Source organism: Cydia splendana, chromosome Z (genome assembly GCF_910591565.1).
Source record: "Cydia splendana chromosome Z, ilCydSple1.2, whole genome shotgun sequence".
NCBI lineage: Eukaryota > Metazoa > Arthropoda > Insecta > Lepidoptera > Tortricidae > Cydia > Cydia splendana.
The window spans coordinates 15,375,621-15,394,313 of record NC_085987.1 but is presented as its reverse complement, the minus strand read 5'-3'; the positions used below and the strand labels follow the sequence as shown (position 1 = coordinate 15,394,313).

The 18,693-nt window shown below is 39.2% G+C and overlaps 1 protein-coding gene across 6 annotated transcripts in view; it reads left to right on the top strand.

Annotated features, from left to right (window-relative positions):
* The window catches only part of LOC134804563 (protein ECT2), an 86,883-nt gene that overhangs the window by 66,412 nt on the left and 1,778 nt on the right, over positions 1-18,693 (top strand). For 3 of the 6 annotated variants that reach the window (XM_063777663.1, XM_063777666.1, XM_063777668.1), the window contains 15 exons: positions 1,896-2,039; positions 5,296-6,804; positions 7,149-7,280; positions 7,362-7,632; positions 7,840-7,955; positions 8,572-8,696; positions 9,247-9,417; positions 9,514-9,629; positions 10,026-10,186; positions 10,546-10,686; positions 10,828-10,957; positions 11,086-11,240; positions 12,678-12,788; positions 15,188-15,286; positions 18,269-18,415. In XM_063777663.1, coding sequence (XP_063633733.1) covers positions 1,896-2,039; positions 5,296-6,804; positions 7,149-7,280; positions 7,362-7,632; positions 7,840-7,955; positions 8,572-8,696; positions 9,247-9,417; positions 9,514-9,629; positions 10,026-10,186; positions 10,546-10,686; positions 10,828-10,957; positions 11,086-11,240; positions 12,678-12,788; positions 15,188-15,286; positions 18,269-18,415 — 3,528 coding nt within the window. The remainder of the gene's footprint in view (positions 1-1,895; positions 2,040-5,295; positions 6,805-7,148; positions 7,281-7,361; positions 7,633-7,839; positions 7,956-8,571; positions 8,697-9,246; positions 9,418-9,513; positions 9,630-10,025; positions 10,187-10,545; positions 10,687-10,827; positions 10,958-11,085; positions 11,241-12,677; positions 12,789-15,187; positions 15,287-18,268; positions 18,416-18,693) is intronic. The other 3 variants (XM_063777664.1, XM_063777667.1, XM_063777669.1) reach the window with 3 other exon arrangements.

Below are 18,693 nucleotides of genomic sequence, written 5' to 3'. Positions count from 1 at the left end.
AATAAATGTCATGGATGACAGCAGTAAAAAATACTTAATTACCTTTTTGTTTTATTAGACACGCGAAGACGATTAGGCCTCAAACTTAATCATATAATAACTTACCTGAGATCGTTTTTAGCACATATTAGTTGAATAAAAGCATTTACTGCACTCTTACACATTTAAAATGCCGAGTAAAAGCAATCCGGCTACCTTTACGAAACATTTTTGCTGAGAAAAAGCAGTGCGGCTGCTTTTATAGAACACTTTTACTGAGTAATAGTAAATTGCTAATGTTTACAGAACAAATAGTCGAGTAAAAGCACTATCGTTACTATTCAAACACTAGAAGTGCTTTTATCCACTTTTACTCAACTCTTACAGCATCGATTTGCTTCTTATACAGCGCTTACTCGATTTTTATAACACTTTTAGTCTGTATAAGTGCGCCTTTTCGCGTTGAGTAAACGCTTACAGGACTTTTACTCGACTGTTTTTACACCGTTTATAGCACCAAAAAGCGAAAATAAAAACGTGCTCTCGACTTTTATAGCACATAGATTTGCTAGTTGGGCTGAGACGATTTAATTTTTGCGTCCACACCACACAAATTAAATGAGAAATTAATCACATTGTACGAAATATTTCCCCGTCTGGGCTGATCTTTTATATTTTGCGCCAAAATCACTGTTTCTATGTTATCACCTATCTTGTTACTCTAGCTCTAAGTTTTCCTAACAAATAAAACAAATAAAATAAAATATTTATTTAATTACAATATGTTTATCCAATATCCTTGTCTCTATTACTATAAAATTACACAATTTTCGAAATACCTAGTAACATTTCTAAAATTACTTAAGAAAATTACTTAACGATACATTTTAATTGACCGCGCAACAGTAGCACCCCTAGCGGTGAATTCTCGCGATATTCTCTAATTCAAACTTTTTTGAAAATATCAATATGAACAGCACTGGCCAAACTGTGGTATCATTTGTGTACATTGACCTGTCAGTTTAGTTCGCAAGATTCTGGAGGCAACTTTTAGTTGCTACAGAATTGCGTATAATTTGAATACGAGTATATGCATATACACGGTGGCTAAAAAATAACTGCATTCCCGTTGCCAGGGAGGTTTTGGGATTATACTGAGCAACTTTTACTATGGGACCAATCCCGAAATCGCGAAATAAAAAAATACCCTCCCATAGAAAATGGACCAGCCAAAATGTAACAGCTAATATTTTTTTCGCGATTTCGGGGTTGGTTACACAGTAAAAGTTGCTCAGTATCCCAAACCTCCCTGGCAACGGGAATGTAGTTATTTTTTAGCCACCCTGAATATTCAAGATGTGCGGATAATTTATATATATTTAAATGATAGGTAAGCAATTATTTGTAGCAACTACGCCAAGAGGACGGAAACAGGCACTGGACGGTAAACTGACGCAATGACCCTAAGGTGCAGGGGGGCAATTTCAACTAATCGAAATATCTTCCATGTTTTACATTATTAGTGAAAACCCCGGTGACAATCAGTTACATTTACATGTATGAACTAGTATGAAGTGCCCCTCTTAAAAATATTTTTATTCGATTTTGAGTACTTAATCTAGTAGCGGCTTACAAAATACACCTATATTTCATATTTATATCCCCCTTTCAGAACTAAATAGTTTCCTAAGAGCTCCAAAGATGAAATTAGTTCAGTTTTCTCACTATACTTTCCTTTACGGGAAGCATCTGTCAAAATATCAAACAATATTTTGTACGTAACTTGTGAGTATCTATATTTTGTAAGTAATAGTTGCACGAGCCGGAGTGCCAACTCACGATTTCAGGCTTCGTCGGCCAACGGCGGTCGTAGCGTTGATGAAGCCTATGCTAATGATTAAAAAAAACATTTCCAGAAGGAGCACAAATTGAAAGTGTTCGCGGGCGCGCGCGTGTGCTTCGTGGGGTTCCCCGAGGACGAGACGCAGCACATGGGCGACGTGCTCGCCAGTAACGGCGGCGCCGCCTGCCCGCTCGACGACCCCGACTGCACGCACGTCGTAAGTAACACCACCACTATATCTCCAACGAGTCCTATATATTTGTGCAGTTAAAGACCAGTTAACGTGTCCCTAATCAAAATACTTAACCCTCCGTCGTCCTTGGGACAATGTTCCATTGACAGACGTACGGCTACCACCAGTTTTGACATTGACATAACGCTCACGTTTACGTAACTTACTTTCTATGCATCTCGCTCGTACTCGCATATGCGAGCAATAGTGCAAGCGAGATGTACAGAAAGTAAATTACGTAGACGTGAGCGTTATGTCAATGTTAAAACTGATGGTAGAGGCTCAGATGACAGAAGCTAAGTAATTCAAATGCGAGGGTATTAATAAAAAAAAGCGGAAGCGCTAAATTACGTTCTGAGATGCTTTATAGTGGCATATTTTTAAAATGGTGTAAAAGATAAACCTGGGCCTTATCTGTCAAAAGAACGTTTTCCCCTTAGAGTCCACTGTACCTAGTGACCGATTAGCAATTCTTAACCTCATTAGAACAACAACAATAAGGTTGTATTCTTTACTTAGGTTTTGGAACTTTGAATGATTACAACATGGGAAGAAGACATTAGAGAATATTGACTGGTAGAGGATGCATTTTGGCAATGCATCCGCCGTTTGTACATTTTATTTGTTTTGTGCAAAATATATTAAGTAAATGCGAGATCTCGAAATTGCGAGATCGAGATTGCATTCCCTAGTCACGCTGCATAGAGTATGATTCCAAATTCCATTTAGTCTTTTCGTAACAATTAATCAATTTGTCAACCTCTTTAGTTAACCGATATTGATACTAAAATAATCAGTAAAGAACGTCCAACTGACTTTTATGTTACTGTCACTTAAATAATGGATTGTTAGTTTATTAAATAATACATATTTTAGATTTTTAACAGTGTATTTTACATAAAAAGTACTTATTTTTCTAAGCGTCAATAGATTAGTTATCTCAATTTGTAGTGTTATAAAAAAGCTCCCTGTATGTAAAGTTACGTAATTTTTGCGTCAACGGCATGTAATGTATGGGCCCTGCTCATAACTGACCATCAACGAACCTTACATCTTGGTAATAAGGTTTACAATGTTGGTCAGTTAACAAGTGATAGTTACACAAATCTCGTAGCATAGCATAGGATGTTTATTTTTGTGTACTATTGCACGATACGAAATTGAGAAGATGGCGGACACAATGCCTTGAGACTGCCTCTACCTGTCAACAATTGGCTCAAAAGAACCTTTGTAGTTAGTGAGGGATTGTAGACTTCGAAAACTAGGAAACAAATGAATAATAAAAAATAATACATAATGATTTAATGATAATGCTCTTATTAGGAATTAGTGTTATAGTCAATTTCTGCATTCGTCTCATATTTTATGAATCGCTGCTCCGCTGTTAATACTCTCGTGATTTCATTATATAATAACTTATAATAACATTATTAGTTTTTATCTCGTTTTAAAATTGATAAAAGTAGAATTCACCTCGACCCACGAAAGTTTACATTGTTACTATGTCGTACAATATTCATCGCTCTTAGCTTCCGCACTAACTACACTTCCTGCCCTAAACGTAGATCTTGCGAAAAACCTTAACTTTTAATTATTATTGTGGCAGCAAGGCTTTTGAAGCATATAAATGACGTTTAGGAAATGACTACTACAATTGAACGAGACGTATTTTAATGTGATCAGTAGAAGCTGGTAACTGACCAAAGGGAAAGAAACGGCCACACATGGGAATACTCGTACTAAAATAATGATAACGATGCACGTAATATGAAGATCTCACAAATATAAATGCGAAGTCTTTTACCATACATAGAACGAGACGAATACATAAATTGACACAAAAATGAGACCGAATTTCTTTAATCTATACTTTTGTGATTGGCATACTTACCTTTAGTTTTTTAAATGCTCGTTTTCGTCATAAACTGCCTTAATTCTAGATATACACATAACTAAAAACTAATGTAACATTATCTAATAATGACATAATCAATGGCGCTTACGTCACTTATATTTATAGATCGACTTTTGCTTGGAAATTTACTTTAATTAAGTATACTTTCGATTTCCATTATACCATCGACGGGATTGCATGATCTTAATACTTATAGTTGTGAGTGTACCCACCTCGAACCATTCCGCACGCCGCGAAGTCGACCCATTGTTTGCTTTCATTATGTTCATCACCTATTATTGTAATGCTTTGCAATCTTGTTTTTATGGCCGATGCAAGACTTGTTGCCTGATGGTAAATAATCCTTATTTATTGTACACTGCCTATGTGTTCGGTATAAGGCGTTGAACAGTTTGCAACGAACACCGCTCATGTTACTCTTAAAATGTCGTTCATGTCATTGACGAAAAAGAAATAACATTTTGAAATGGCATGTAAGCATAATAATATATCACAGCTACAAACTGTGTACTGAACCGATAATATTAAAAGTGAATAAGTTAACACTTTACACTCGCGTTTTGTACACTTATTTAATTACACAAACCGTCTTTCCGTGCACGACGGTGCAACTCAGCTGAAACGTCGGAATTTAAGGTAAAAACAATGAAAGTATATCGCGGTAGACCCGTTTGTGTAATTAAATAAGTGATAAGTTATTCGATAATTACTACATACATCTAACATAAAAAGTAACATAATAATTATTCCATCAGGCAAGAATGCTGTTAAATGCACACTTAGATAAGTATCACTGTATACCTGTCTTATCACGTAGTTGCACACCTACTTCAAAATACCGCATTGGGTAAAAACATAACATAATTATTGTGACGTTTCTTGTCCTTTCACTAGTAAAGATGTATAGTTTTATGTGCACTCAAATTTGTTCAGTAAGCGGGCTTTTCATTTCGGATAGATAGTACCATACAGAAATAAGTAAGCTCGGAGCGGTCGCTTCATGTACATCAGTTTCCTTACTTAATAAATAGTAAGTTGTATTGGAAGTATGATAAAACGTATTATTAATAATAAGTTTCAACTTTTTAAATATAAAAGTTATCGCAAAGTTCGCTTATATTTATTATAAATGAGTTTGTATGGAGTGAGCACTGTCAGCTTACTTATTTATCTATGGACAGTACCTAACTTGTTAAAAAGGATATAGGTGACTGCTTCCCTGTGTCTAACTGCTCTATCTCAACAATAATAATACAACTTTTGTGCATGTTTGTACTGGAATGGCTTCATTACATCATTGCGTGGTGTGTTTCACACATGTTTCAGGTAATGGCCAATGGGGAGACTTTCGGTCGTTCGCTTATCCTATCACCCCAACCCAGTACTCCTATCATTTCCTCGAAGCCCTCTCGTGCATCACCCAACTCACAGAGTACTCCGAAGAGCTCAATTTACCGTAGACTTTCCGCGCGGCTGTCGGGGCGGCGCGCCAGTGGCACGCCCACCAAGCCGGGCGCCGAGCCGACCGATGAGGCCGAGCGCCGCATGCAGCTCGCGCGCGCACAGCTTCGAGCTGGCCGCGACTGTCCGGACTCCGACACTGCCGCTTACTCGACCACACTCGATCGAGTAGACTCTGCCGACACTAACTCCGATACCTCGCCACATATGCAGAACAAAGAGAACAAGCATGCCTCGCAAACGATACAAGGCGCCCTCAGATTGAACGCCAAAGATAAGAGAGAGGTGTTTAGAAATAAGTCAATTAACATGTTTAATCTAGTAGATTGCCTCACGGAGGCGGGGTCTCTACATTCTTCTCTTACAAAGAGTTTATGTGATTTAGATTGTAAAGAAGAACCCGCTTTTTTACTTCCTATTTCTATAGGAAGCAAAGAGTTGCAGCATTCGACAACTACAATCAGTTCTGGGAAAAAGAGAAGTCGAAATTCCACAGATTCCAGCTTTCAAGTGAGCCCCGTCGACGCCAACCTTTCCCCGGATAAGTGCGAAGATAGCCATTGGAAATCTATTAAGAGGCTTAAAATAAAAGATTCATTTAAGTTTAAAAATCGACCTACGATTTTCAAACGTACAAAAAAAGACTCAGTATCCAAAACGACAGGCGACATTACTATAGAACCAGTAAGTCCGGACAGTGTAAAACCAACTGACCCTGCAGGCGAATTCATTGCGTCCACTTCATCCCCCATCAGAGAGGATGATAACACGTCGATCTGCTCGATAAACACTAGTAAGCAATCCGGTTTCTTTGATATTTCGTTCGCATCAATACGCAGTTCAAAAACAGTGAAATCAGCATCAAAGTTACGGAGGAGCGTCAAGTCATTCACTGCATCTTTTAGGAGTGAGAGAAAAAAGAAATATGAGAAAAGGCCTGAACGAAATACTGTAGAAGTAAGCGCTTGCGACCTCGTCAATTATGTATCGACACCAAATAAAGATATCGACGATATGAACTTAGATATATCTCCTGTCCAAGTAGACACAATAGATAGCACGGACATGACCAACCACGTAAAAAACGACGTAGATGTCGACGAGCTTGACGAATCAGTGACATTTAAAACGCCACAGAGCGTAGGGCTGCGCGCACATAGGCACTCCATCTGTGGCGCACCCGAGCTGCGCCCGGCGAGCGTCTCCTCCCACGCGTCCTTCAGCTCCGGTCCTGCGCCGTTACCGGTTCCTGTTTCCACTCCCGCTCCCGCTTCCTTTACTTGTCGACCCCTCCGCGACCAGCTGCCGCTCGCCTCGACGCCTCCCATACGTGACGTCCGCGCCATATCGCAATGCCATGGAATATCGTTGCCGGTACTAACCCCATTTAATTTAGTAATACTAAATACTAGACATGCTTTTCATGCAGACAAACATTTGATGGCTTTCATTTTAGATTATAGCCAAACACGCATACCTACCCGTTCGAGATACCCCCGTACTCGGATGTTCTTCGCTCGTATGCATGCAGTCTTCGTAAACAACGTTTTCTTAGGCATTAGTATGGTTAGCTGATTTTAATAAGGGCGTGCACGAAAAGATGCTATTACATGCGATGGATTACAAAATGGAAATTACAAGTTTTTCATGACATTTACCCATTGGTGTGAGTAGGTACATCACGTAATGGTGGAAGTATATTGTTAATTCTTATCCAGGTGGTCGATGAACACAACACAGCTGTCGCGCCGGAGTGTTCGCCGCGCGTGCACGTTGTCAAAGCCGAATGGTTCTGGGCTTCAGTACAGAATGAAGAAGCGCAGGATGAAAGGGATTACCTTTTCAAAGATGTAAGATAGCTTACTATGATTGACTTTTATTTATTCTACATTATATATACAAATATGATTATAATATGTGTTTATGAGCAGTACCTGGACGAAGTGTCTCGGAGGTCGTCGGTCGGTGGCGTGGCCGGTGCGAGCGGCGGCGCGGGCGGCGGTGCGGACGAGGTGGGCGGCGCAGTGGGCGCGGCGGGCAGCACGCCGGCGCACCTGCAGCGCCAGCGCAAGCGCAAGCTGCGCGGCGGGGATGCCGCGCTGCAGAAGCGACGCTCGTCGCTCAGCGACACGGTGCTTAGCCTTTCCGGCAACATGCTGCTCGACTACACACCCTCACCCGACAGCAAACAGTTGCTAGAAGGTACACTAATCTATCACTAAGACAGCGTCATGGTCTTATGAAATTGCCTCCCGATATAATGTGTCGCTATACGCAGTAGGTACCCCGTGAACAGAAGGCCAGGCCTAAATTAACGTTGCTCTCTCAGACTTGCTATGTACCTGACGCTAAGATTTCATGCTTAACTTATACTATACAATTGACATATTGATTCATTTTTTTTCTCAGAATCTGAAGTGCCTGACAATGTAGTTCGCAAACTAATGTCCCCAAGGCAGCAAGTGTTTATGGAACTTCTTCAAACAGAATCCAATTATGTTGGAATTTTGCATACAATTGTAACTGTGAGTATATCAACAGTAAATCTAATCACGATTTCCTAAATAAAGCGTAGTTTTTAGTATAAAAGTCTAACAGTGACAATAAAACACAACTTAGGGTTTTTTTAGACTGGCCCTATCTAATTAACACATTCATTGCCAGTAAGTGCTACGGGTTACGCTCGTAGCGCGTAGCCACGGATTTGCCGTATGTAGCGCGTAGTCGCTACGAACAGTGAACTCCCCTAGGGAGTCGCTGGCAATGAATGTGTTAAAGAGGATATTAGGCTATACTAATTAAAGAGGGATTTTAGGGTTCCGTAGCCAAAGGATAAAAACGAGACCCTATTACGAAGCCTCCGCTGTCTGTCTGTCCGTCCGTCCGTCTGTCTGTCAGTTTAAAATTCACAGATGATGTATTTCTGTTGCCGCTATAACAACAAATGCTAAAAATAAATTAATTTAAATATATAAGTGGGGCTCCCATACAACAAACGTGATTTTTTTGCCGTTTTATGCGTAATGGTACGGAACCTTCGTGCGCGAGTCCCACTCGCACTTGACCAGTTTTTTTGCTTTGCCGTAGTCGGGTAAAAAGATAATGTTATAAATGTTATAATTGATACATTTTTCTTTTCAGATGTTTAAGCAACCTTTGGAGGACATGGCTGAAGAGGACAATAGCAACGGCAAATTGGCATTGCTTAACAATACAGAACTAAAAATTATATTTGGAAATTTACCACCCATATATGAACTCCACCAGTAAGTTACAGACTGTATTTTACGAAAACCGTTATTTGACGCCAGAGAAAATTGGACCTTCTGAATTATGCATGTTATATGTACAGATATGTTATTTTTCGCCTTATTATATCGAAGTAAGTTACAAAAGTGTAAACAATTATATTCGATGTTGACTATACAAGTGGCATGAGCATACCCCGGTTTGACGGGGGCAAAAATGCAAGTGATTAATTAAATAAGTATCGACTCAAATTTTATTGATTTCATATGAAGCAGTTTTTCTTCCAACTAAAAGCGTCAGCTTTTCATTACCTACTTGCAAATCTTTTTCATTTATTCTCATTCAACAATTCTCAGGCAATTTTCGCATTTGGTCTATGCGCTCCCACACTACACACGCTTCCAAAAACGAGCTTATAGGCGCCTAGACGTCAAACCTAAAATGCTCCCGTTAGACCGGTGTTTGTCATGAGTTTTTTTATGTACCTACGTAGTACCTACCTTGCAATGTGTGGTAATGTGGGTATGTCGTGTAACAAGCATGACGTGTCTGTTGACTATGTTGTAGGGGAATGCTGGAGGAGCTGCGTTACACGCAGGCGCACTGGAGCGAGGAGGTGAGCATCGGCCGCCTCATGCTCAAGTACACGCCGGACATGGTCAAGGCGTACCCGCCCTTCGTCAACTTCTTCGAGAACACCAAGGAAATGCTGCAACAGTGCGACCGTGAGAACCCTAGGTACTTACAGCCCTCCCTTTACCGAACATGTCTTCTCAAATATTATTGTTATGTCTTTTATATTTTTTAACTATACGGTGTCTTATTTTTTCGCAGATTTCATGCATTCTTGAAAATTTGTCAGACCAAACCAGAGTGTGGCAGGCAAAGTTTACAAGAACTTTTAATAAGACCAGTTCAGCGATTACCCAGTATTAGGTTACTACTTGACGGTGAGTACCTATTTTTCTCAAATACTTCATTCCTTTAAATTAAGTAAGCCAGTGAGAATAGAGTTATATTGACGCTCCGCCACAGAAGTTTACATAATTTTAACAACTATAAGCCAATCACTTCTTGTATTTCCTTGCAATGATTATTATTCTCCTACTCACACACTATGATTTATGGGTTCCTCTCGATTCAACACAGTTGCATACACTCGAAAGTTGTATGAATTCGCACGATACAAATATATAATAGTAATCGAGCTAACTGTACATTTTTGTAGAATTTATACCCTTGCCTTTTCGAAATATGTAACACATTGTTGCATAGCGCTACTACTACTACTACTACTAGTCAAATAAGATATAAACGGAGTATGAGCCTTACATTTGTGGGGACAGATATCCTTAAGCACACGCACAAGAACAACCCGGACCACGGCGCGCTGGTGGCGGCGCTCGCGGGGCTGCGGGAGGTGATGTCGCACATCAACGAGGACAAGCGCAAGACGGAGGGCCAGCTGCAGATGTTCGACATCTACAACGACATTGACCAGTGTCCGGTACGACATTTATATATATTATCACATGTTTCGCTGCGTTAAAAATTACAAAGTTTAGGCTCGCCCAAGGCATACGTTAACCTCGACGTCCATTGTCTTCGAGCTATCATAACCTCCGCTACGGTTTTAGCCAGTGTGATGCCAATGTAAAATTTTGGCTGTTCAAAACATGAATTTAATATTGACATGCTTAAGTTGAATGTAGGGATGCACTGATAATGCTAAAATATACCTAGGGTTAATACATAACGCGTACAATACTAACTCAATTCTTAACGTCACAACCGATACAATGACATTACTATCACCAGCTTGCGCTACGTAACTTCGTGGAGACTGTAACCGTTTTTTGTTTACAGGCGCATTTGGTATCATCGCATCGATCGTTCATAGCTCGCTGCGAGGTAGTCGAACTATCGAAAGAGCTTTCCGGTCGAGGTGATCATCTCGTACTGTTCTTATTTACTGACACGATGGAAGTTTGCAAGAAACGATCAAAAGTAAGTTTTAATTATTATCTAATTATGTTCAATAGTTAAAAATTGTTCACCAAATCATTGCAATGTATTAGGATAATGTAATGTCTACTATATATAACCGTGGAGCGTAGTGTGATGTACTCATGTATTTTTTTTACACAGGCCTTCAACAGTAAGAGTCCGACGAACGGTACGAGTACAATGCGAATAGGCTCGAGCAAGCCGTACAGGCACATCTCCCTTATGCCGCTGAGCACTGTAAAGCGCGTCGTCGACATTCGAGAGGCAGAAGGTACAATCTTGTAGCTACGAGTACCTACATTATATTTATTTCGCTTATTACGCAAAAAGTTAATTTTTATTCTGTTTCGTTCAGTTGGTACGTATGTATCTAGGAGTGAATGATATTTGTGTGTGTAGATTGTCACAATGTGTTCGCGCTGATGTGCCGGAGCAACCAGGAGCTGAAGGAGAAGCTGTACTCGTTCATGATCACGGACGACGCGGTGGACAAGTCGCACTTCCTGCGCCAGCTGTGCCGGCAGATGGCCAACACTGTCTGCAAAGCTGACGCTGTGAGTATCGTACTGTACTTGTTATCACCTTATCACTGCTCTCTGACCATACATTCATTGATTGTGGGTACAAGATGTGTAAACTCTTAGATTAATTCAGGTAGGGCTCCATATATTATGCGGTAACTCCGGTGACAGCCAAGGCTTACGGAATGGAATACCTAATGTTACAGTCATGTCTGTATGTATGTATATGTATATACTTTATTGTACATAGAAATAAAAACACGAGAAACACAGTTATAGGTAAACCAGAACTTTGGGAGTATTGTCAAGAGGGCGCTCGTTTTGAATTTTATATAGCAACAATTTGTATAGTGGGGATAATGGAAATTGGCAGATGATTTTTGTTTTATTCCGACAACTTTAATAAGTGCGAAGTTTGATGTTTGGATATTTCTTCGGTTTTTAGGGTTCCGTACCCAAAGGGTAAAACGGGACCCTATTACTAAGACTTCGCTGTCCGTCCGTCCGTCCGTCCGTCCGTCTGTCACCAGGCTGTATCTCACGAACCGTGATAGCTAGACAGTTGAAATTTTCACAGATGATGTATTTCTGTTGCCGCTATAACAACAAATACTAAAAACAGAATAAAATAAAGATTTAAATGGGGCTCCCATACAACAAACGTGATTTTTGACCAAAGTTAAGCAACGTCGGGAGTGGTCAGTACTTGGATGGGTGACCGTTTTTTTTTTTGCTTTTTTTTTTGTTTTTTTTTTTATATGGTACGGAACCCTTCGTGCGCGAGTCCGACTCGCACTTGCCCGATTTTTACGCTATAAAATTCGTGAATTTTACGACGTATGACACATAAATCAAAATCATCCAAATCTTTCTTTCTTTTTTTGTTTTCTTTTTTTTAGGTTTGGTCGTTTAATTCCGCCCTTACGCCCTTCGCTAGCAATCCGTGATACCGATGCATGCGATACACCTAATACACAAATCAAATTATTACAAGACATCAACCAAATCGTGACGACCTGACTATAGTGACATTTGTCCATAAGTTTGAAACTTACCCGTCAATTCAGGTGCTAATTTCGTTATGTTTTCTAATGGAAGAAATTTCTCTCCCGCACGTTTTTTTCCCAATAAATAACTATATACACTATTTACAACTTTTTTCTCTGTAAAATCTAAAACTTTCGGCATGATTATTGCAGTCTAATAATAATTCACACGAAACTAAACAAAGCAATGTTTACATTGTCAATATTGACAACTATCATAGAGGGTAGATGTTGTCTATTATTAAAATTGTTGCCATTGCTAGAAATTAGTACCAACAAATTTCCGTAACATGGCGCACCCTCAATAGATCCTGGTTCACCTTATACAGATGGAATTAAATACAACAAAGGCGAACTTATCCCTGTATGGGTCATGTCTGAGATATAGCGTTGAAATTGTGACGATCTAGATGTTTGTGCGCAGGACAAGTTCCTGGCGACGCTGGAGTCGCACCAGCTCGACATCGACACCAGTGACCTGGCGCTCAGCACGCTTTCCAAAGTCACCAAATTCGCCGCCCGCACCAGGATAAAGGTATACCGTCACATCAACAAGCCTCACTCCAGTCACTCCTCATAAATTATCCCATGCTTATAGTTGATAATAGGGTATTTGACTTAATTTCTTATTTAATACACGTTAGGTATGCTTTGGCTAAAACTATTTATTGTCTTTCAGCTAAATGCTTACAAAAACGATGTTATATATAATGTGTTCACTACATATATTGAAACAAATGAATACGTTATTTGGCAAGGTATTTAGTATGCGTAAACATAATTCGGACTTGTTATTGTTTCGTTATATCCTATAATAAATGAGACAACGTGCTGGTAAGGTATGCTTGACATCATTTCAATATGGAAGTACATAATTACATCAGAAAACAATTTCTAAATTCAATGTATTTTCTTTGTCATTTGATTGATTTTAGGTTAAATATAAAAATAATACTTAATATTAATAAGTATACTGTTAGTCAACTACCCTGTTGTATTTTAGCATGATTACATGTATTATAATAAGTTACAAATGTATTCTAGCTTAGCTTGCATTACTACTATTACTAGTAATAACAAAAGATAAATAACCAAGATGGTAAGTGTTTATTAGATAGTAAGTTAGATTGCTAATGCAATGAATCAGTCCAATATCGGTATCAAATGTTAAATGTAACTAAGGCATGACAATAGGGAGTATTACTGCAATGTTCTGCCGCCAGAGTGCAGCAGTAATTTGTTTAGTAAACCATAGAGTAACTTATACATACTACGCCTTAATCAGGTTTTTGACAAGTTTTTATTATGACATTGATGCATCAAGGCGGCTTGTTTACAGGTGGCCTGCCGCGAAACGCGAAAATCGAAATTTCGTTATCTGCCTCTCTATCGATCGAATAAGGAAGAGTGATAGGGAGGCAGAAACCGAACTTTTGATTGTCGTGTTTCACGGTAGGCCACGTGATTGAGTTAGTGACGCCCTCTACGCAGAGTTTTGCGTAATATTCCCTATTAACATTGATGGTCATACATACTTCATACATATTAGAGTATATTTAGCTGGTTTTTTTTGTACAGACGCATACACAGAGCATGATTTCGAGGTTCGTTTTCAACTATGGATGGTACACTTGGTACTTAATTTATATGTGCGCTAAGTATTTTAGTGAATTCCGGCACACAATGGATATTAACGAATTAGTATGTGCAAATTGTATTATCTAAGTCATTACATTAGAGATGTCACGAATATTTGGCAACTATTAGGTAATCGGCCTATTCGGCCACTTTGCCGAATATTTGGTATTCGGCCGAATGTTGCCTACTATTCGGCCGAATACCGAATATCTTTTTCACCTACCTAAAAAGAAAAATTACACAATAAACCAAAACTAGGTACATGTTTAAAATGTATTCTTGGAAAGTTGTTAAATTCGAAGACCATTATTTAAGCATTTGTTGATTACAAAATATTTTATTTTTATCATGGGTCTGATTTGATTGACTCTAACTAGTCTAACTACATTCATTAATTCTGTTCAACAAGAAATACACCGTGTTTTTATTGAATTCCGTTAACTTCGGGGTATAGTTAAGTACGTTTATAAGAACTAAATGGCATAGTTAATTTTCAAAAAAAAATATTTTTTTTTGTTTTCTTTTTTGTTTTTTTTTTTTTTGTTTAAAAAGTAATTAAATGTAGCATATAGCGTTGTTGTAACACGGGCATTACATTTAACTCAACCAAACAATTGAAATCTGTGACATATCAATGTCATTTCGTACATCAATCGACCGAGATTGTACTTAAGTTTAGTAGCAAATGTATGAACTCATTCTAAACACTAATCAATATGTAAGCCGGCCCTAAGGCAAGTGTACACGCTTGTAGAGGCCTTATAGGAAAAAAATAAATTATGGATTATCTCCGAAATGGACTTAATTAGAACATCGGTGTCTTTGAGAAAGTTACTTGATTTAAGCTCAGGAATGCACCCTTGAAATTAACGGAAATCAAAAAAAACACGGTGTATATCTTCGCAAACGTTGTGCTTTGTTGGCGAACAGTTTTCATAATAATTGTGAGTATTGGGACTCGAAATGTTCGCATGTCATGCCGAATATTTGGCGCTTCGGCCTAGAGAGTCGACTATTCGGGGCATCTCTAGTCATTACGTTACATTGCAATAGGTCTGGCTGACTGGCTGGACTTTGAGCTATTTAGTTCGCCAGTACATTAAATGTATCTATCTGTTATTTACAAATTTACATTCGTCGAAAACTTGTGATTAGTGATTACTTTTGTTACTACCGGTAGCTTATGCACCTGAAATATAGTTAAAAATAATGGTAGTAATTTATAGTAAGTAGTGAGATGCTTGTGGAGTAGTGTGTCGAGTGGTCAGGTGTAGTGGAGGGCTGGTTGTGTTGTAGCTGGAGACACTGGCCGGACTGGGCGGCTGGCTGCGCGAGCCGGGCGGGCCGGGCGGGCTGCTAGACACATGGGTATTGCGCGCTCACTTACTCGCACAGGTCTGAAGCGCCTCGTCCACCCACATCCACCCGACCCCACCCCACCCCACCCCCGCCGCCATCACCGCACGCACACGCCATCACAATCTAATACCACTGCCGTCAGATTCATTCCCGTGTCAATTTTATTTAATACCGTCGCGGTAAAACAATTACTTCAGTTTGTTAATACTAAACTAGTTAGTGATTATGGCTTAGTGAATCAGTAATTTTGTAATACCATTTTGAATTCATCCCTTCTATACTTAATATTTCTGTAGTTCCAGCATAAAATGCGAATGTTTCAAAAGTAGCAAAAACAAGTAAAATTTTATCCGAGAAACATTTCATTAATTTTAAATTCCCTTAAAGGATTTAATAATTTACATGAGAATGAGTTCCGGCATTTTAAAATTTCATCTAAAACCTAACATTATTTCCTGTCTTGTTCTGGTAAAAGTCAGTCCAGATCCAAAAAAATCAAGAGGCTCTTAGTTAATAAAATTGTTATTGAGTCTTATTTGCGCAACTCATTCAAGGCTCGAATAATGCGTGCGTGCGGTTCACGCGTGCGTACTTGACGCAAACGCACGAGCTGGTGCGCACACTGATCGTACTGCGGAATGCAGCGCGCGAGCGGCTCAGTCGCTATTAAAGCTGGACCGACTTTAACATGAAAATAATGGCGGGCAGTGCTGCGGTATACCATCATTTAACCAAATCATTTTCCGATTATGGGTGGTCAGTGTTTAGAAATAACGCTTAGCTTTAGTTCATTTGTGATTAACAGTTTTCGTGAGCGTGCCATACCTGTCATGTGTTGGTCCATGTCTTGTCATCATCATTATTTAACCATCCCGTTCCTAGTGTATGAATGTAGAAGTAGTACGCATTTCTTTGTAAAATAGCTGGGCTCAGTCATTACCATTTTAATCTATGAGGCTGTTTATGTATAAGGATTTAGGCTTGGCTCGTACTATCTAGTGGAAAGTTATTATGCGTTTTATTAATACATAGTAGTTTATATGCCTGCTACATAATTAAAGAGATAAAAATACGAGTGTGGGTTTATGAAATGAACGAAGTGAGTTTCATAAAAGGATCACACGAGTGTTTTAATGCCTAATTATGTACAGTTACATACAGTGCTTTATCTACACACATATTATAAGCACTCTATGAAGTATTCAGGAACCGCATGTCACGGCCGGCGTTGCTCTCTCGCGGAACTCGTGCCGTCTCCGAAATATCTTTGCCGCTCATTTTACACGAATCTTTAAAGTGAAACTTTTATTCCATCGCCTCAAATTTTTTCGTCCATCTATCATCTCTCTAAATGTTATAAATTTGTAATCTACTCACAAAGCCCTTTCATTTGGTACCCCACATGGTATGTTAAAAAAAACTTTGTATTGCCGACTTTATGACGTCACAGTTCCTACCCCCACCATTTTCGCGCTTGTCATCTCATATATTCGTGTCCAGGGCATCATACTGAATGCATTGATTTGATACCATATTTACCCATATCCGAGATATCATAAACGGAAAGTATAACCTAAAACCATATTTGCCAACCTACTATTACAGTCACCTGCAATAATATGTTACACAACCAAGGCGGCAAAAATATCTGACACGATCTTATTTGTAAAGCCATAAGAGCGTGTCACATATTTTTGCGACCTTCGATGAGTAACATGTTATTGCAGGTGACTGTACAAACGAATTCAAAGATAAACTGAACGTCAAAAGGCGGTAAATGAAAACTTTTGACACATCTGTATATTTTTTAATTCAGAGACCAACTGCTATATCGTTCGATATCAGGACCAGCGGGCGCAGCACAGTTCCATTTTTATCGCCTGTCACTATGCGCGTCCCTTTCGCACTTACATACTTGTTAGAACGGGACAGGCATGGTGACAAGCGTTACAGGTTTCTTAATATATAGACCGTTAGCTTATCGTTTCTGAATACATTAAGGGAGGCTATGATATGGATGTAGATTAAAGTATAAAAAAGTAGATCAATATCTCGTTCATTTTCTGGATTATTGCGCTCCTCCATTAACACATGTAAAGTGATGTGCAACTTTTACGAAATCGATATCTAGGTGACTTGGAACAATAAATTTCAATAGACCTAAGTTAGCTTTTGAGATGGTCCACTGTGAGTGTGTACTTGTGTAGTGTTCCTATACGAGTAAGCCGCCAGTGCGCGCGCCCATACGTACATAGTAGAGCTAATATCAGGTGAACGTTTCGGCTTGGGCTTGTGGAGTAAAACAGAAACCTAACCTAATCACTGAAAAAAGTTTGACTGGCTTGACTGCACGCACATTCGTTTCAAGAGAGAATGCAGTTGGCCGGGATTTATTAATTTTATATCAGAGGCAGACCAGAGGAGGTTAAGTTGGTTCCCTAATGCATGTAATATTGTGATTATTACCAAATTATTATAACCAATAGTAATATAACTAATCTAACTTATATTAATATTCTGTCTAATATTAAAGTTACGTCATAATTTCAAGTTGCTCCTACACACCGTTCAAATATTATGTGACAAATATACATTTCTCTCACACTATGATTTTGTAGCTAGAAAGTGGTGTGTAAGTGCGACCATCTAATCTCGAAATTTTATGGTGGAATTTCATTCCTTTCCTAGCATTGTTCTTTATTGTTAAAAATCATATGTGCGAGTATACATGTTTAAAATACATATGTGAAGGTAAAGTGTCTGAAAGATCGTGTTATCTATTGGCACTAACTGACTTAGCAAGTCTACGGTAAAAACTGCTTATAGTTAGATTCGTTCTTTCGTTATTATGGGAATGGAATAACAAATAAATCATTCGTCATAGCTGGCTTGGGCAGCGGGTTTCAGTTTTCATGTTCCTAGTGATTTTGCATATTATAATATTCGTGTTATCGCTAGTAAGACGAATTTTATGAAATAATATTAAAAAAAGTGCATTAAATGAAATGTAAATGACAGGTGGGCCGCGCGCTGTCGTTCAACAAGACGCCGTCGAAGTTGAAGCGCGCCATGTCGTCCATGATCTCTCCGTTCGGCTCGCAGGCCAACCTCACGCCCGCCTCGCAGCTCGCGCAGATGCGCCTCGCGAGCTGCAATAACATCAACGTGAGTACCGCCGCGCCGCGCCGCCTCCTCCATCTCTCCCACTTCCTACCTACAACACTACTAACTTGTGTATTGATACGTTATTTTATTTTATTTCGTACTAACCTCTGCCCATGACGTTGTCAGGTAGAAGTATTTAAAGTCAAAGTGACCTCCTTCAGCTTGTATTCCCGGAATCATTATTACCCCCAACCAATTCAGGTTGTAACAGGTTCCATTATTAAATGTGGCTTTTCACAGAGAAGGGTCCTTATGCTTCATGTGCAATAAGGACCTTT